The 17230-nt window shown below is 47.4% G+C and overlaps 1 protein-coding gene across 1 annotated transcript; it reads left to right on the top strand.

Moving 5' to 3' along the window:
- The first annotated feature begins 3536 nt into the window (after window positions 1-3536).
- On the top strand, window positions 3537-9125 carry LOC119321240 (probable 4-coumarate--CoA ligase 3). The gene is made up of 6 exons (XM_037595012.1): window positions 3537-4336; window positions 4903-5256; window positions 5350-5548; window positions 7995-8208; window positions 8338-8440; window positions 8734-9125. The coding sequence occupies exons 1-6, from the start codon at window positions 3680-3682 to the stop codon at window positions 8851-8853; spliced, it is 1647 nt and encodes a 548-aa protein (XP_037450909.1). The 5' UTR covers window positions 3537-3679; the 3' UTR covers window positions 8854-9125.
- Window positions 9126-17230: the final 8105 nt, after the last annotated feature.

The raw sequence follows: 17230 nt of genomic DNA, 5'->3' as shown, positions 1-17230 counted from the left end.
GAAGAAAAACTGGACGATACCGTCTACGATCTACGTGCGGATATGTCGTCACTCGGGGCCTCCACCCAACAATCCCCGGAAAGCAACGCGTCGCTCGGGTACTCGGGTTCGCATGGCACGCCACTGTACGCTGCACCTGGACCATGGCCAGCAAGCAAGATTGCGCTGCGCACCGCCGCCATGCCCACTGACCCATATGCACCCGCGGCCACTCCACACGAGCCAGCGCTCGCTATCTTCCCTACCTGCCGGCCGGCCGGAGCGGCGGTCGCCTTTCCCTGCCCGCTGTACCGCCGACCCACTCACCCATCGAGGATCGGACGGCCGCGTGGCATCAGCGTGGCGTCGCTCGCTCGGCGCCACTCGTTTGTGTTGGGCCGGCCGGTGGTAGGTGGAACCGATGGGCCGTCGCCTCGCGGGCGTCGGAGCGCGCCGGTCCCGTCCGGCCCGATCCAAACCTTGGCGAGGTAGACAGGTAGTAGTGGCGTGCGAGCATTATACAACGACGGAATTGCGCGCCCTGTCAGATGAATAGATGGTACTCTTAACATTGTTTGACTACAAGCTCATTTTCCTCGTAGACATTCCTTCTACCATCGTGGGACGATAATTTATACTGACGACGCGCACCATGCGAGATGCGACCTAGTGGTGTGCAAAAATATTCGCCACTATGCGCGGCCACTCAGGATCAAGCACAAGCTGCTCTGGATTGACTTTACAGTGTTAAAGCATCTACGGGCGCACCAGACCAAACCAGACTCAGACGTCCGGGCGAGTCTGGCATATCAGCCCGGCTCAGGCTCATCCCGACTTCACTCCGTCCTCACAGATATTTTCAATCCGGAACTCTATCTCACTCCGCTCTCGATCCGTCTTTTTTTTTTTGATTTCTCCGATTCGATCCACTCCGACGACTCCGGTGATTATGTCGAGCACCGAAAGCCGCTCCGACTTCGCCTCCGACGAGGAGCTAGCCCTCCACATTGCCCTCGAGAGGTCCAAGGTGGATACGGGTGGCAGTTTCGAATCGGCCGCCTCGCCTCTCCCTCGCCAGCGCAACGAGGACTCTGACGCTGGCTCCTCCCAGCCCGCGCGCAGCTCCGCGAGCGGTGTGCAGTTCGTGCCTCCCGACCAGCCCGGACGCACACGCCGGAGTAGGATGCACGCGCCGCTCGCCGCGAGAGGCAATAGGCAAGGGAGAGGGACATGGCGGAGAGCACTGTCCGCCGCTGCCGTGGGTTACCGACGGAGCCCGACGGGGACAAGCGGCTCCTCGCGTGGGTCTACTGCCGGTCGCTTACAACGATGGAGACGGACGCTCGGTGGCTCCAGCGGAAGAACGTGAAGGCTCTCCGGGTTGCCATCAAGCAGCTCGAGCATGAGGCCAAGGAGAAGGCAATACAGACGGCTTGGCTGGCGAAGTTCAAGCGCCAGGAGGACCGGGCTGTCCATCGGCTCAAAGGGTTCATCATCGTCTCCTCCTCCTCCTCCAACGACGATGACGACGACGACAACGTCGAACACGGCTCCTCGTCCGATGAATGGATGATCCTCCACCACGCCAACGGCTACAGCTGCGCCGACGACTGCAAGGGGAAAGAGACAACGAGAAAGTGGTTAAGATCCGCTTTCTTCAATTTAATTTCAAGTATTAGATGTAGTTTAAAGTCGTTCATCGTTTATGTGAACTTTGATGGTCTTTTGAACATTCGTTCGTGATCTTTTGGTGAACGTATTGTACTTGCCTATGTCTGTTTTTATATCTGTTATCTATGTAATTTGATCGTTGTTTCATGGTTTAATATGGATATTGGGAACCATATATGAGATATACGGACGTGGATGACACGACTTGAGGAGTGACTGGTTAGTGCCCAGCCCGAACGTGTCCGTGGGAGTTTGAGGGCCCTAATTTGCCTAGTCCGGCTCAACGAGATTTGCCTAATCATTTTGGTAGATGAAGTAGCGTGTGGTCACGAAGGAAGTAAGGCAACATGTTAAGTTGATAATTCCGAACATTGTAGCATCTTTTTGACGGTTGGGCTTTGAGTCGAGAACTTTTAAGAACTCTTAATATGAAAATACTCTAAAATGACGCAACGAGCGAGACCATTATGTTCCATTGTGAATGAAAGACGTGTTCGACCAACAACATCTACTCATATCCAGCTTCGTGTCATTTTTGAACACTGCAATCAGCAAGCAGCAAGCGGGGGAGAGTCAAGTCAAGTACTAGATGTTCTTAAATCGTAGTACTAGTTGTAATATGGCGATTCCAATTGTAAAGATGGCAAGATGCGGTTGTTAAGCACACTGCTTCGTGGTCCCTTCTGTTTGTGCTTACATGATTAAGTTCTTGAGGAATTCCGATGCAGAAAAATAAGAATCAAGTTTTTTTAGGCAAAAAAGAATTAGGTTTTACGTCCCGGTCGAAGCACATACTAAGTTATTTTATTTTCTAAAACAGGCCAAAAGACTTGACATTTTTATTAATTAAGAAGAGAAGACATGTCGAGCGAAGGAGCATATGCTCCCAGCTTTTGACATTTGAACACATATTTTTTTTCCCAATTTCTTTTGACATTTGAAAAGAACATTTTTGAACAGAAGGAGCATATGCTCCCAGCTTCCAGGAGCCGAATTGGATTTCCAGTGCCCTCCATCTCTCAATATTCATTGCATAAGTTTTTCTTTTACCGAAATTCCTAATTGCGCGTATTAATGTCCCACCCAGAATCTTCTGTATTATCTCAGCTCGATCGGAGGGTGCTAGATGTGCAATAACGTCAGTATTGCCATGCTGATCGGATCGGATAGGATGAGTGGGCGCATGCCACACAAACTAGTAGTGATGTATACACCACCGTAGATCATACAAACAACAAATCATTGATGGCAAGAAAGTTATACAACATCGCTCCTTTTCAAAAGGCGCCTTTTTCTTTTACAAATACAATTATAGCCCCCTCCATCCGAACTCCAAGTAAAAACGAGCGAGCAGAAACCACTGGTAGTAGTACGTGAGACATGCCTGTCAAACGGAACCATCGCCCGAAACCGCCGATCCAGCAAACTTCAACCCCGAAAGACCAGCAAGGTTCAACATGAAAAGTTAGACCAACCCCTGGCATTTTTCGTGTCCTACTACTTCCATACACAAGAGACGATATTGCCGTGTTAAAATGCAGCCGTGACGCATGTGCCTGGGCAGGTTTGGGCGTTGGACTTTTTCCGCGGCTTGAAAGGCAAACGACCACTCCCTCATCACCAACCCCGGCGCACGAAAGCCCGACCAATGCGTGGAGCAGCATTCCGAAGGAAGAGCGGCCGCCCAACCCAAGCACAAGCAGTCGCCGATAATGGATGCGGTAGGTAAACGATGGCACAGTCAACGAACCCCAGCCGCTCTCACCCACCAACCCTGGCGAACTCGCTGCCATCCCGGCCCCACGCGTCATCCTCCACTGACCCCACTCACCAACTCCCCAACTCACCCCCGTATATTAAACCCGCCATCTTCCCTTCCTCCATTCTTCTTCAGGAGATCAAGCGAGCGCGCGCACACACGCACACGCACAAAGCAGCCGTCTCCTCCTACGCCAACTAATTTAACCAGCTTAGGTTTATCATCTTTTGTTTGCCGATCGATCGCCGTTGATCTACCACGATCGTTGAAATGGGGTCTGTGCCGGAGGAGTCGGTTGCGGCGGCGCCGGAGGTGGTGTTCCGGTCGAGGCTGCCGGACATCGAGATCCCCAACGAGCAGACGCTGCAGAGCTACTGCTTCGCCAAGATGTCCGAGGTGGGGTCCCGCCCCTGCATCATCGACGGCCAGACGGGCGCCTCCTACACCTACGCCGAGGTGGAGTCGCTGTCCCGGAAGGCGGCGGCGGGGCTCCGCCGGATGGGCGTCGGCAAGGGCGACGTCGTCATGAACCTGCTCCGCAACTGCCCCGAGTTCGCCTTCTCCTTCCTCGGCGCGGCGCGCCTGGGCGCCGCCACCACCACGGCCAACCCCTTCTACACCCCGCACGAGATCCACCGGCAGGCGGACGCGGCCGGCGCCATGCTGATCGTCACCGAGGCCTGCGCCGTGGACAAGGTGCTGGAGTACGCGGCCGGGAAGGGCCTGCCCGTGGTCACCGTCGACGGGAAGCGCGACGGGTGCGTCGAGTTCAGCGAGCTGATCGCCGGCGAGGAGCTGCCGGAGGCCGAGGAGGCCGGGATCCACCCCGACGACGTCGTCGCGCTGCCCTACTCCTCCGGCACCACCGGGCTGCCCAAGGGCGTCATGCTCACGCACCGCAGCCTCATCACCAGCGTCGCCCAGCAGGTACATACGCCATTCCTCTGCTCCGAGCTCTGTTTCCGTTTCGATCATTCACCATGCCCGGGTCAACGGAGCTCTCAGCCTGCGACAATTCCGTTCCTGTCGGCGCCGAGCCAGCGTAGCTGCTGCTGAGCTGCTCCTCACTCGCAGCAGAGCACGACAGGTGGGCCCACGCTGTACGCGTATACTGCTCGGACCCACCTGTCGGTGCCACTTAGGATATTATACTATTTTCCTCCGCGTGGTCAGAACTCTGGGTGCCAATCAAGTTGGCCGGCTGGCTCATAAATCCGGGCTATATTTTAATTGTAGTAACTATTCTTGGCATCTCGTGCTGCATGCTTTATTTAGGCTCGTAGTATAAAAAATCCGTCCACTGGTAGTAGTAGTATACGGTTCCCTGCACGCGGGCCCCACCAGGGCCAGGTGCATGCTTGAACGAGTCTAACCCACACGCCAAGATTCGTGCTGACACGATGCGTTTGGCGCCAAAGTCAGAGGTTTCGAATTGTGCCCTGATCGCCAGTAGAACCTTTTTCCTGTTCTGATGAAATGATGATGATTTTCAGGTGGACGGGGAGAACCCGAACCTGTACTTCAGCAAGGAGGACGTGCTGCTGTGCCTGCTGCCGCTGTTCCACATCTACTCGCTCAACTCGGTGCTGCTGGCGGGGCTGCGCGCCGGGTCGGCGATGGTGATCATGCGCAAGTTCGACATCGGCGCGCTGGTGGAGCTGGTGCGCGCGCACGGCATCACGATCGCGCCCTTCGTGCCGCCCATCGTGGTGGAGATCGCCAAGAGCCCCCAGGTGACCGCCGGCGACCTCGCCTCCATCCGCATGGTCATGTCCGGCGCCGCGCCCATGGGCAAGGAGCTGCAGGACGCCTTCATGGCCAAGATCCCCAACGCCGTGCTCGGCCAGGTCTGTCCGCTTGATGATCGGGTTGCTTCTGTCTGTCCGTCGATGGCAATGAATGCCGCTGGCTGACACGAGCGGGCGTGCGTTTGGTTTCAGGGGTACGGGATGACGGAGGCCGGGCCGGTGCTGGCCATGTGCCTGGCGTTCGCCAAGGAGCCGTTCAAGGTCAAGTCCGGGTCGTGCGGCACGGTGGTGCGCAACGCGGCGCTCAAGATCGTCGACCCCGACACCGGCGCCTCCCTCGGCCGCAACCAGCCCGGCGAGATCTGCATCCGCGGGGAGCAGATCATGAAAGGTACTACCAACTCTGCACTACGTACTTTCTTGGCTTCGCGTTATGAAACAACCAGGCCACACTTGGCGGGCGTGCGTTCGGGTTGGCATGTCCGCCTTTTGGTTTGCGTGTTTGGCGCGTTGGCGGCAGCTAGCGGCGATGTGGACAAACTTGCTACTCTCGCTAGAGCACATAGGTTGCAACTACTAGTACCAATCTTGGCTGGTCCATGCCGACCAGCCGATCGATCGATTGGGCCCAACGACCACCACCAAAACCTTTTGTTTTTCCAACTCGGATGGGGACTTGGATGAGCAACCCAAGACTGCGTCTGGTTCTCACCTGAGAGCCGAAACAGCTGACCTGGTAGTTCTAAGCAGAAAATCATATGTTGGCCCGTTCTATGTTAACTGTCCTCATCACAACTTCGTCAAAACAACTTCATCAAAAAAATGGACAAAAAGGAAAATAAGCTGATCTGTAGTCCTACTAGTTGCTGTCCATTGGCTACTTCGTGGAAATAAGTTGCTGTCCATTGGCTTGGTCCAAGGTCCATTCTGAATTCCCAATGATTGTTTCAGCAGGACTTCCCGTCCATTCCACTCCACGTTCTTGGGTTAGCAGCCGTAGGCGCGTGGTTGTTGGCACGACACGCTCAACTGCTGCAACCTTAGCAGACCAATAGTAATAGTAGTACTACCTCCGTCCTGGTTTATTAGTCCCCTTTGTAATTTGTGCTAAACTTTGACCAAAGATTTAACTAATAAAATATTAGTGCATGTCAACAAAAAATATATTGCAGAATTCGTATTTGAACGTAGTTTTCTATGATATAATTTTTTGTGACATGCATAAATATTATGTTAGTTAAATTTATGGTCAAAATTTGGCACAAATTACAATGGGGACCAATAAACCCGGACGGAGGTAGTATATCGTTAGCCAATGAATTAATGAATAAACAGCGACGCACGTTGCTAACAACCTGCAACATGATCATACATTCCCTACATGTTGTCTTCACACAGCTCACCGTCACCATGGCACGATTAATTCCAGAATCCAAGTTGCACTGCACATGATCGAAGATGCGACCCCCCACACTCCCAGCAGAAAAACAAAACAAAAATAAAGATGCAACCGACGTACCCCACACATGGGCAAGTAGGTACTAGTACTACTAGGCAAAGCCAAAATTTGGTGGAGGAAGGATGCTGTTAGGTGCTGGCAGACTGTGTGCGATTGTGGACTAGGACAGGGACATCAACCGCTGAGGCTGCACAAGCATCTTGGAAGAACCCATCACCACTCACCAGTATTAGTTTATCAAGTTGACAATTAAAATGCGTAGCACTGTACTAGTATATCCCTAAACTCGGAATTGACACTGCCATGACCATGACACTGGCATAGAAATGAAGTATCTTGAGATGTTGCCAGTCTACCAGGATTTTTGTTAGGTCTGCGCAACTCAACGACCCGTCGGTTGGTACTTGGCGTGCAAAAGTGGAGATCACGTCAGATCCCCATGATCAAGGAGACTGACCTTACTCACGCCGTGATTCCCGCAACTACAAAAAAGCGATTCATGTACAACTCTCTGTTAAGCCCAACCACTAATGAACCAAACCAAACGAAAAAAAAGCTATAGCTGCGCTCACAATGATTAGCATGGACGCCCAAAAGGTGCCTAGAGTAACAAAGGTAATTAACCCAAGTCTAGTAGTAGTACATCTCATTGGAACAAAGGAATAAGCTAGGATTATATTGGTGTTGTTAGGTGCCACTAGTGAGTGTTTGGTGACCCATCATGTGACCAAGAAAAGCCCCGGTTGGGTGACCAACTCCAGCTTGTAGGAGAATTAATCTGGAAAACATTTCCATCAGACATTTTCCATGAAAGAGCCACCATGTCTGACAGAACAGAACTCTTGCTGTGATCCTCCCGAGAACCTTTGCTCTACTGATCCCATGTGAGGTCTCACTTTCAGACAGATTGTATCCATGCTGCAGCAAGCAGCATCAAACGAGCACTGCCATCATGTGCTTCACGAGGTTCAGTTTCCTTGGCTAGCTGAAGCCATCGCGTGAATGCGCCTTCTGAATGTTTGAGTGCACTTGAATGATGGCAGCAGAGATGAACACCACCTGAGATGTGCAGCAGCACCATTGCCATCATGGTGTGTGCGCCTCTGCAGATGCAGTTTGGGCCGGTCAGCCAACGTTACTGCTGCCATGTGCAAACTGCAGTTGAGTTATGGTGGCTTCTGTGATGCTGTCCTGCCTTTCCGGACGGAATCTTGCTGTCCTTCCTAACAATATCGAATGATTACTTTTGCTTGCACAACCTCTTCTTGAAAATTCTTGATACGCACTGCATTTTAATTTTTAGAAAGTATACTTACGATTTCGTGACGATATCGATGGTTTCTCTCAACTAACATGCACCCGGCGTGGAATTCTGCAGGTTACCTGAACGACCCAGAGTCCACCAAAAACACCATCGACAAGGATGGATGGCTGCACACCGGAGACATCGGCCTCGTCGACGACGACGACGAGATCTTCATCGTCGACAGGCTCAAGGAAATCATCAAGTACAAGGGCTTCCAGGTGGCGCCGGCGGAGCTCGAGGCCCTCCTCATCACGCACCCGGAGATCAAGGACGCCGCCGTCGTATCGTAAGTCATTGCTTTCTCTCCCTTTTCAGTTGCACAGTTGGTACAATTGTACTAATAAAAAAAATTCTCCTGCTGTTTGTTTTCTTTAAAACTAGAATGCTCACTTACCCCATGATTATTGTCTTTCAGACTGAAGGACGATCTTGCTGGCGAAGTCCCGGTCGCCTTCGTTATGCGGATCGAAGGCTCCGAAATCACCGAGGATGACATCAAGAAATTCGTCGCAAAGGAGGTAAATAATGCCATCCTTTCCAAGTTTCCACGTAGTCAAAGTGCCAAACACATCTCTCACATGCAGCAACAAGTCAACTAGCACTGCTATATGGTTGTACCGAAACTTCAAAACAAGTCAACTAGAAGTATATGATACTATACAACTTCAGTACACATCAGTTACTAATCATCATGTTAAGCTTAGTCGAATATTTGGATTTGCCCATGAACAACTGCTAGTACTTAGGAATCAGAACTTTTGTGGATAAAGCATTAGAGCTCATGACTAAGATGTGCACCGTGATGCAACAGGTTGTTTTCTACAAGAGGATCCACAAGGTCTTCTTCACTGACTCCATTCCCAAGAACCCTTCCGGCAAGATCCTGAGGAAGGACTTGAGAGCCAGGCTCGCCGCCGGCATCCCTAGCTAAGGGATGCGCCGTCGTCCGCTTCTCAGGCACTCAGCCAGCCAGCAGGGTGCTGTTATAGATCATGTAATATTGGTCGATCTCCACGAAGTGGTCGGAGGAGGTTGAGTTTGTTGGTTCTTCCTGCATGTGTAATGTTGATAAAAATGAAATGATATATGTAGATGCGTTGTTTTTGACAACAAGAACAAGGCTGGTTTCCAAAGGGTACAATGTATACTTCTTTTCCATCAGAGAATATCTTGTTCGAATCATATCATCTATTTTTCCTTTCATTATGTTTCGTCTCCTATATCTACTAAGACACTATGCTCCCTAGTTTTAGAAGTCTCACAGTATACATGAATTCGGTACGAATCCGACATGAGTTAAAACATTTTTTTCTTGAGATTCATGCTTCATAAGAATGTAGGTTCGCAACAATGGAGCATGCGTGCCAAAAGAATAATTTTCCTTATAACAGAAAAAATAGAAAGGAAAACAAATAGCTGAGTGACTTTTTTTTAAAAGGAGGAAGACCCCCGGCCTCTGCATCTGGACGATGCATATAATCATTTTATTAATTACTGATACAAGACCTTACAAAGTCATACAACAGTAAGACTAAAGTCATAGTCTACGCAACATCTGTCGCTACTCATATCCAGTTGATGAAGGAGCGCTGATAGTTTGGACCTAATACCAAACAGACATCACAGCCAAACCTAACATCTAAGACCCGAGGTCCCAACCAGGGCGCCTGCCGGGTATGGGCACCCACCAGTCCGGCGTGCTCCTTGATACGTCTCCATCGTATCTATAATTTTTTATTGTTTCATGTCAATATTATTCAATTTTTATATACTTTTGGCAACTTTTTATATGATTTATTTGGACTAACTTATTTATTCAATGCTCAGTGTCAGTTCCTGTTTGTTGCCTGTTTTTGTATCGCGGAAAATCCATATCAAACGAAATCCAAACGTGATGCAACTCTACAAAGAATTATTTTGGAATATTTGTGATTTTGGGGAGTTGGAATCACCGCAAACGGAGGCCCACATGGACCACGATACACCTGGGCGCGCCCCAGGCCCCTAGCGCGTGGTGGTGTATGCTGCTCACCTCGTACGTCGGTTGGAGCTCTACTTCGGGCGCAAAGAAGCTTATATCAGGAAAAAATCGTGTAAAAAGATCAGCGCGATCGGAGTTACGGGTCTTCGGGAATATAAGAAATGGTTTTCGGCTAAATCTTGGGAGCGCGAAACAGAAGAGAACAGAGAGAGAGATCCAATCTCGGAGGGGCTCTCGCCCCTCCGCCGCCATGGAGACCAAGGACCAGAGGGGGAACTCTTCTCCCATCTAGGAGGGAGGCCAAGGAAGAAGAAGAAGGAGGGGGGCTCTCTCCCCCTCGCTTCCGGTGGCGCCAGAGTGCCGTCGGGGCAACGATCGGGACGGCGATCTACATCAATAATCTTGCTACCGTCAACACCATCACCTTCCCCCATCTATATTCAGCGGTCCACTCTCCCGCAACCCGATGTGTCCTCTACTTGAACACAGTGCTTTAAGCTTCATATTATTATCCAATGATGTGTTGCCATCCTATGATGCTTGAGTAGATTTTTGTTGTCCTATGGGTTAATCGTGATCTTGGTGGTATGATTGTATATTTTATTTTGGTGTTGTCCTACCGTGCCCTCCGTTCTTGCGCAAACGTGAGGGGCCTCCGTTGTAGGGTGTTGCAATATGTTCATGGTTTGCTTATTGTCAGTGTTGCGGGGGTGACAGCAGCCTAAACGCGGATAAGTAGGTTATGGCGTATGGGGGTAAAGAGGACTTGATACTTAATGCTATGGTTGGGTTTCACGACCTTAATGATCTTTAGTAGTTGCGGATGCTTGCTAGAGTTCCAATCATAAGTGCATATGATCCAAGTAGAGAAAGTATGTTAGCTCATGCCTCTCCCTCATATAAAATTACAAGAATGATTACCGATACTTGTTATCGATTGCCTAGGGACAATTCCGCAAATCCTACCACCACTTTTCCACACTCGCTTTATTTAATTTTTGCACTTTTGTTTAAACAACACCTAACTTTTATTTTCCCATTCTTTATTATCTTGCAAACCTATCCCACAACACCTACAAAGTACTTCTAGTTTCATACTTGTTTCCGGTAAAGCAAACGTCAAGTGTGCGTAGGGTTGTATCAGTGGTCGATAGAACTTGAGGGAATATTTGTTCTGCCTTTAGCTCCTCGTTGGGTTCGACACTCTTATTTATCGAAGAAGGCTACAAACGATCTCCTATACTTGTGGGTTATCAAGACCTTTTTCTTGCGCCATTGCCGGGGAGCAATAACGTGGGGTGAATATTCTCGTGTGTGCTTGTTTGCTTTATCACTAACTGATTTTTATTTTGTGCTCTTGTTTTCTATCTCTAGTTATGGGTAGGAAATGCAAAATACCCAAAAAAATAGTTGTACCTACTAAACCAATGGTTGAAGAACCACCCAAAATATATCATACTACTGAAGCTTTCTACTTGGATCATCTTTGATCCATTTGTGCTCGTGCTGAAAATCCAACTAGCTTAGTTGAGGGAAAATCATTAGATGAGCATGCTTGTTTTGTGCGACATCGTTTATCTCAAAAAGGGGAACTTTTACAACATCAAATTAATACTATGCAATGCTATGCTTGGAATTTATGTGAATTATATGATTTTACTTGTTGTTCTGAAGACCCTAAGAAACACCTTCCCTATCAGTGTGAGTTTATTGATAATGGAATCGTATCTTCTTATGCCAAAGGTGTTTATAATTACTTTGATATTGAACAAATTGAAGAATTTGTTGCTTTTAAGGGTGCTTATGAAATGACTTCTTTGATTGAAAAGTATGGTGCTACTCTTAATCTAATTTTTTGCTATACTTAAATATGTTGGGAACGCAGTAATTTCAAAAAAATTCCTACGATCACGCAAGATCTATCTAGGTGATGCATAGCCACGAGAGGGGAGAGTGTGTCCATGTACCCTCGTAGACCGAAAGCAGAGGCGTTTCAATAACGCGGTTGATGTAGTCGAACTTCTTCGCGACCCAATCGATCAAGTACTGAACGTACAGCACCTCCGCGTTCAGCACACGTTTAGCTCGATGATGTCCCTCGTGCTCTTGATCCAGTTGAGGACGAGGGTGAGTTCCATCAGCACGACGGCATGGCGACGGTGATGATGATGTTACCGGCGCGGGGCTTCGCCTAAGCACTACGATGGTATGATCGAGGAGTGTAACTGTGGAGGGGGCACCACACATGGTGGGAAGAGAAACTTGTGTGTTCTAGGGTGCCCCCATGCCCCCATATATAAAGGAGCAAGGGGAAGGCCAGCCGCCCCCTAGGGCGCGCCCCCAAGAGGGGAGTCCTACTAGGACTACTAGTCCTAGTAGGATTCCACCAAGAGGGCGAGAGGGGGAAGGAAGGAGAGGGAGATGGAGAAGGAAAGGGGGGTGCCGCCCCCCTTCCCTAGTCCAATTCGGACCCAAGGGGAAGGGGGCGCGTGGCCTGCCCTGGTCACCCCTCTCTCTCCACCAAGGCCCAATGTGGCCCATTAGTTCCCCGGGGGGTTCCGGTAACCCCCCAGCACTCCGATTTTACCCGAAACTTTCCGCAACACTTCCTGTGTCCGAATATATCCGTCCAATATATCAATATTTATGTCTCGACCATTTCGAGACTCCTCATCACATCCGTGATCTCATCCGAGACTCCGAACAAACTTAGGTCATAAAAAACACATAACTCATAATATATATCATCATCGAACGTTAAGTGTGCGGACCCTACGGGTTCGAGAACTATGTAGACATGACCGAGACAATTCTCCGGTCAATAACCAATAGCGGAACCTGGATGCTCATATTGGCTCCTACATATTCTACGAAGATCTTTATCGGTCAAACCGCATAACAACATACGTTGTTCCCTTTGTCATCGTTATGTTACTTGCCCGAGATTCGATCGTCGGTATCATCATACCTAGTTCAATCTCGTTACCGGCAAGTCTCTTTAGTCGTTCCGTAATACTTCATCCCGCAACTAACTCATTAGTCACATTCCTTGCAAGGCTCATAATGATGAGCATTATCGAGAGGGCCCAGAGATACCTCTCCGAAACACGGAGTGACAAATCCTAATCTCGATCTATGCCAACCCAACAAACACCTTCGGAGATAGTTGTAGAGCATCTTTATAATCACCCATTTACATTGTGACGTTTGATAGCACACAAAGTGTTCCTCCGGTATTCGTGAATTACATAATCTCATAGTTTGAGGAACATGTATAAGTCATGAAGAAAGCAGTAGCAATGAAACTGTAACAATCATAATGCTAAGCTAACGGATGGGTCATGTCCATCACATCATTCTCCTAATGATGTGATCCCGTTCATCAAATGACAACGCATATCTATGGTTAGGAAATATAACCATCTTTGATCAATGAGCTAGTCAAGTAGAGGCCTACTAGGGACACTTTGTTTTGTCTATGTATTCACACATGTACTAAGTTTCTGGTTAATACAATTCTAGCATGAATAATAAACATTTATCATGAAATAAGGAAATAAATAGTAACTTTATTATTGCCTCTAGGGCATATTTCCTTCGGTCTCCCACTTGCACTAGAGTCAATAATCTAGATTACAAAGTAATAATTCTAACACCCATGGAGTTTTGGTGTTGATCATGTTTTTCTCATGGAAGAGGCTTAGTCAACGGGTCTGCAACATTCAGATCTGTATGTATCTTGCAAATCTCTATATCCCCTTCCGACACTTGATAACGAATGGAATTGAAGCGTCTCTTGATGTGCTTGGTTCTCTTGTGAAATCTGGATTCCTTTGCCAAGGCAATTGCACCAGTATTGCAACAAAAGATTTTCATTAGACCCGATGCACTAGGTATGACACCTAGATCGGATATGAAATCCTTCATCCAAACTCCTTCATTTGCTGCTTCCGAAGCAGCAATGTACTCCACTTCACACGTAGATCCCACCACGACGCTCTGCTTGGAACTACACCAACTGACAGCTCCTCCATTCAATAAAAATATGTATCCGGTTTGTGACTTAGAGTCATCCGGATCAGTGTCAAAGCTTGCATCGACGTAACCATTTACGATGAGCTCTTTGTCACCTCCATAAACGAGAAACATATCCTTAGTCCTTTTCAGGTATTTCAGGATGTTCTTGACCGCTGTCCAGTGCTCCACTCCGGATTACTTTGGTACCTCCCTGCTATTCTTATAGCAAGACACACATTAGGTCTTGTACACAACATTGCATACATGATAGAACCTATGGCTGAAGCATAGGGAACGACTTTTATTTTCTCTCTATCTTCTGCAGTGGTCGGGCTTTGAGTCTGACTCAACTTCACACCTTGTAACACAGACAAAAACCCTTTCTTTGACTGATCCATTTTGAACTTCTTCAAAACTTTATCAAGGTATGTGCTTTGTGAAAGTCCAATTAAGCATCTTGATCTATCTCTATAGATGTTGATGCCCAATATGTAAGGAGCTTCACCGAGGTCTTTCATTGAAAAACTCTTATTCAGGTATCCCTTTATGCTATCCAGAAATTCTATATCATTTCCAATCAACAATATGTCATCCACATATAATATTAGAAATGCTACAGAGCTCCCACTCACTTTCTTGTAAATACAGTCTTCTCCAAAAGTCTGTATAAAACCATATGCTTTGATCACACTATCAAAGCGTTTATTCCAACTCCAAGAGGCTTGCACCAGTCCATAAATGGATCGTTGGAGCTTGCAAACCTTGTTAGCACCCTTTGGATCGACAAAACCTTCTGATTGCATCATATACAACTCTTCTTCCAGAAAACCATTCAGGAATGCAGCTTTGACATCCATCTGCCAAATTTCATAATCATAAAATGCGGCAATTGCTAACATGATTCAGACAGACTTAAGCATCGCTACGCATGAGAAAGTCTCATCGTAGTCAACTCCTTGAACTTGTCGAAAACCTTTCGCAACAAGTCGAGCTTTGTAGACAGTAACATTACTGTCAGCATCAGTCTTCTTCTTGAAGATCCATTTATTTTCTATGGCTTGCCGATCATCGGGCAAGTCCACCAAAGTCCACACTTTTTCTCATACATGGATCCCATCTCAGATTTCATGGCCTCAAGCCATTTCGCGGAATCTGGGCTCATCATCGCTTCCTCATAGTTCGTAGGTTCACCATGGTCTAGTAACACGACTTCCAGAACAGTATTACCGTACCACTATGGTGCGGATCTCACTCTAGAAGACCTATGAGGTTCGGTAGTAAATTGATCTGAAGTTTCATGATCATCATAATTAGCTTCCTCAATTATTGGTGTAGGAATCACTGGAACTAATTTATGTGATGAACTACTTTCCAATAAGGGAGAAGGTACAATTACCTCATCAAGTTCTACTTTCCTCCCACTCACTTCTTTCGAGAGAAACTCCTTCTCTAGAAAGGATCCATTTTTAGCAACAAAGATTTTGCCTTCGCATGTGTGATAGAAGGTGTACCCAACAGTTTCCTTTGGGTATCCTATGAAGACGCACTTCTCCGATTTAGGTTCGAGCTTATCAGGTTGAAGCTTTTTCACATAAACATCGCAGCCCCAAACTTTAAGAAACGACAATTTTGGTTTCTTGCCAAACCACAGTTCATAAGGCGTCGTCTCAACGGAATTTGATGGTGCCCTATTTAAAGTGAATGCGGCCGTCTCTAAAGCATAACCCCAAAACGATAACGGTAAATCAGTAAGAGACCACATAGATCACACCATATCCAGTAAAGTACGGTTACGATGTTCAGACACACCATTTCGCTGTGGTGTTCAAGGTGGCGTAAGTTGTGAAACTATCCCATGTTGTTTCAAATGAAGACCAAACTCATTACTCAAATATTCACCTCCACGATCAGATCGTAGAAACTTTATTTTCTTGTTACGATGATTTTCCACTTCACTATGAAATTCTTTGAACTTTTCAAATGTTTCAGACTTATGCTTCATCAAGTAGATATAACCATATCTGCTCAAATCATCTGTGAAGGTAAGAAAATAACGATACCCGCCACGAGCCTCAACACTCATTGGACCGCATACATCTGTATGTATTATTTCCAATATGTCTGTAGCTCATTCCATTGTTCAGGAGAACAGAGTTTTAGTCATCTTGCCCATGAGACACGGTTCGCAAGTATCAAATGATTCATAATCAAGTGATTCCAAAAGTCCATTGATACGTCCATTTTTGATCATGCTTTTATATCAATATTTATTGCATTATGTGTTGTTATTACACATTATATATCCATACTTTTGGCTATTCTCTCTTATTTTATAAGGTTAACCATGAAGAGGGGGAATGTTGGCAGCTGGAATTCTGGCTGGAAAAGGAGCAAACATTGGAAACATATTCTTCACTGCTCCAAAAATCCTGAAACTCCACGAAACTTATTTTTGGAATTAATAAGAATTATTGAGCAGAAGAAACACCTCAGGGGGCCCACACCCTGGCCAGGAGGGTGGGGGGCGCGCCCACCCCTACTAGGCACGCCCCCTGTTTCCTGGGACCCCTGGTGGCCCTCCGGTGTCCATCTTCTGCTATATGAAGGCCTTACCCTGGAAAAAATCGTGCGCAAGCTTACAAGACGAAACTCCGCCGCCACGAGGCGGAACCTTGGCGGAACCAATCTAGAGCTCCGGCAGAGCTGTTCTGCCAGGGACACTTCCCTCTGGGAGGGGGAAATCATCACCATCGTCATCACCAACGATCCTCCCATTGGGAGAGGGTCAATCTCCATCAACATCTTCACCAGCACCATCTCCTCTCAAAACCCTAGTTCATCTCGTGTATCCAATCTTGTATCCAAACCACAAATTGGTACCTGTGGGTTGCTAGTAGTGTTGATTACTCCTTGTAGTTGATGCTAATTGGTTTACTTGGTGGAAGATCATATGTTTAGATACTTAATGCATATTATTACTCCTATGATTATGAACATGAATATGCTTTGTGAGTAGTTATGTTTGTTCCTGAGGACATGGGTGAAGTCTTGCTATTAGTAGTCATGTGAATTTGGTATTCGTTCGATATTTTGATGAGATGTATGTTGTCTTTCCTCTAGTGGTGTTATGTGAATGTCGACTACATGACACTTCACCATCATTTGGGCCTATAGGAATGCATTGGGAAGTAATAAGTAGATGATGGGTTGCTAGAGTGACAGAATCTTAAACCCTAGTTTATGTGTTGCTTCGTAAGGGGCTGATTTGGATCCATATGTTTAATGTTGTGGTTAGGTTTACCTTAATAAT

Source organism: Triticum dicoccoides, chromosome 6B, assembly GCF_002162155.2.
Source record: "Triticum dicoccoides isolate Atlit2015 ecotype Zavitan chromosome 6B, WEW_v2.0, whole genome shotgun sequence".
In the NCBI taxonomy this organism is placed as follows: Eukaryota; Viridiplantae; Streptophyta; class Magnoliopsida; order Poales; family Poaceae; genus Triticum; species Triticum dicoccoides.
Note: the sequence above shows the minus strand (reverse complement) of the source record. Positions and strands in the feature narration are given on the sequence as shown.

Excerpts from the sequence above, each read along its gene's own strand:
- LOC119321240 (XM_037595012.1), top strand. The coding sequence starts at position 3,680 with ATGGGGTCTGTGCCGGAGGAGTCGGTTGCGGCGGCGCCGGAGGTGGTG. Across the intron at positions 4,337-4,902 it reads TCACCAGCGTCGCCCAGCAG|GTGGACGGGGAGAACCCGAA; the intron begins GTACATACGCCA and ends GATGATTTTCAG. Across the intron at positions 5,549-7,994 it reads CGGGGAGCAGATCATGAAAG|GTTACCTGAACGACCCAGAG; the intron begins GTACTACCAACT and ends GGAATTCTGCAG.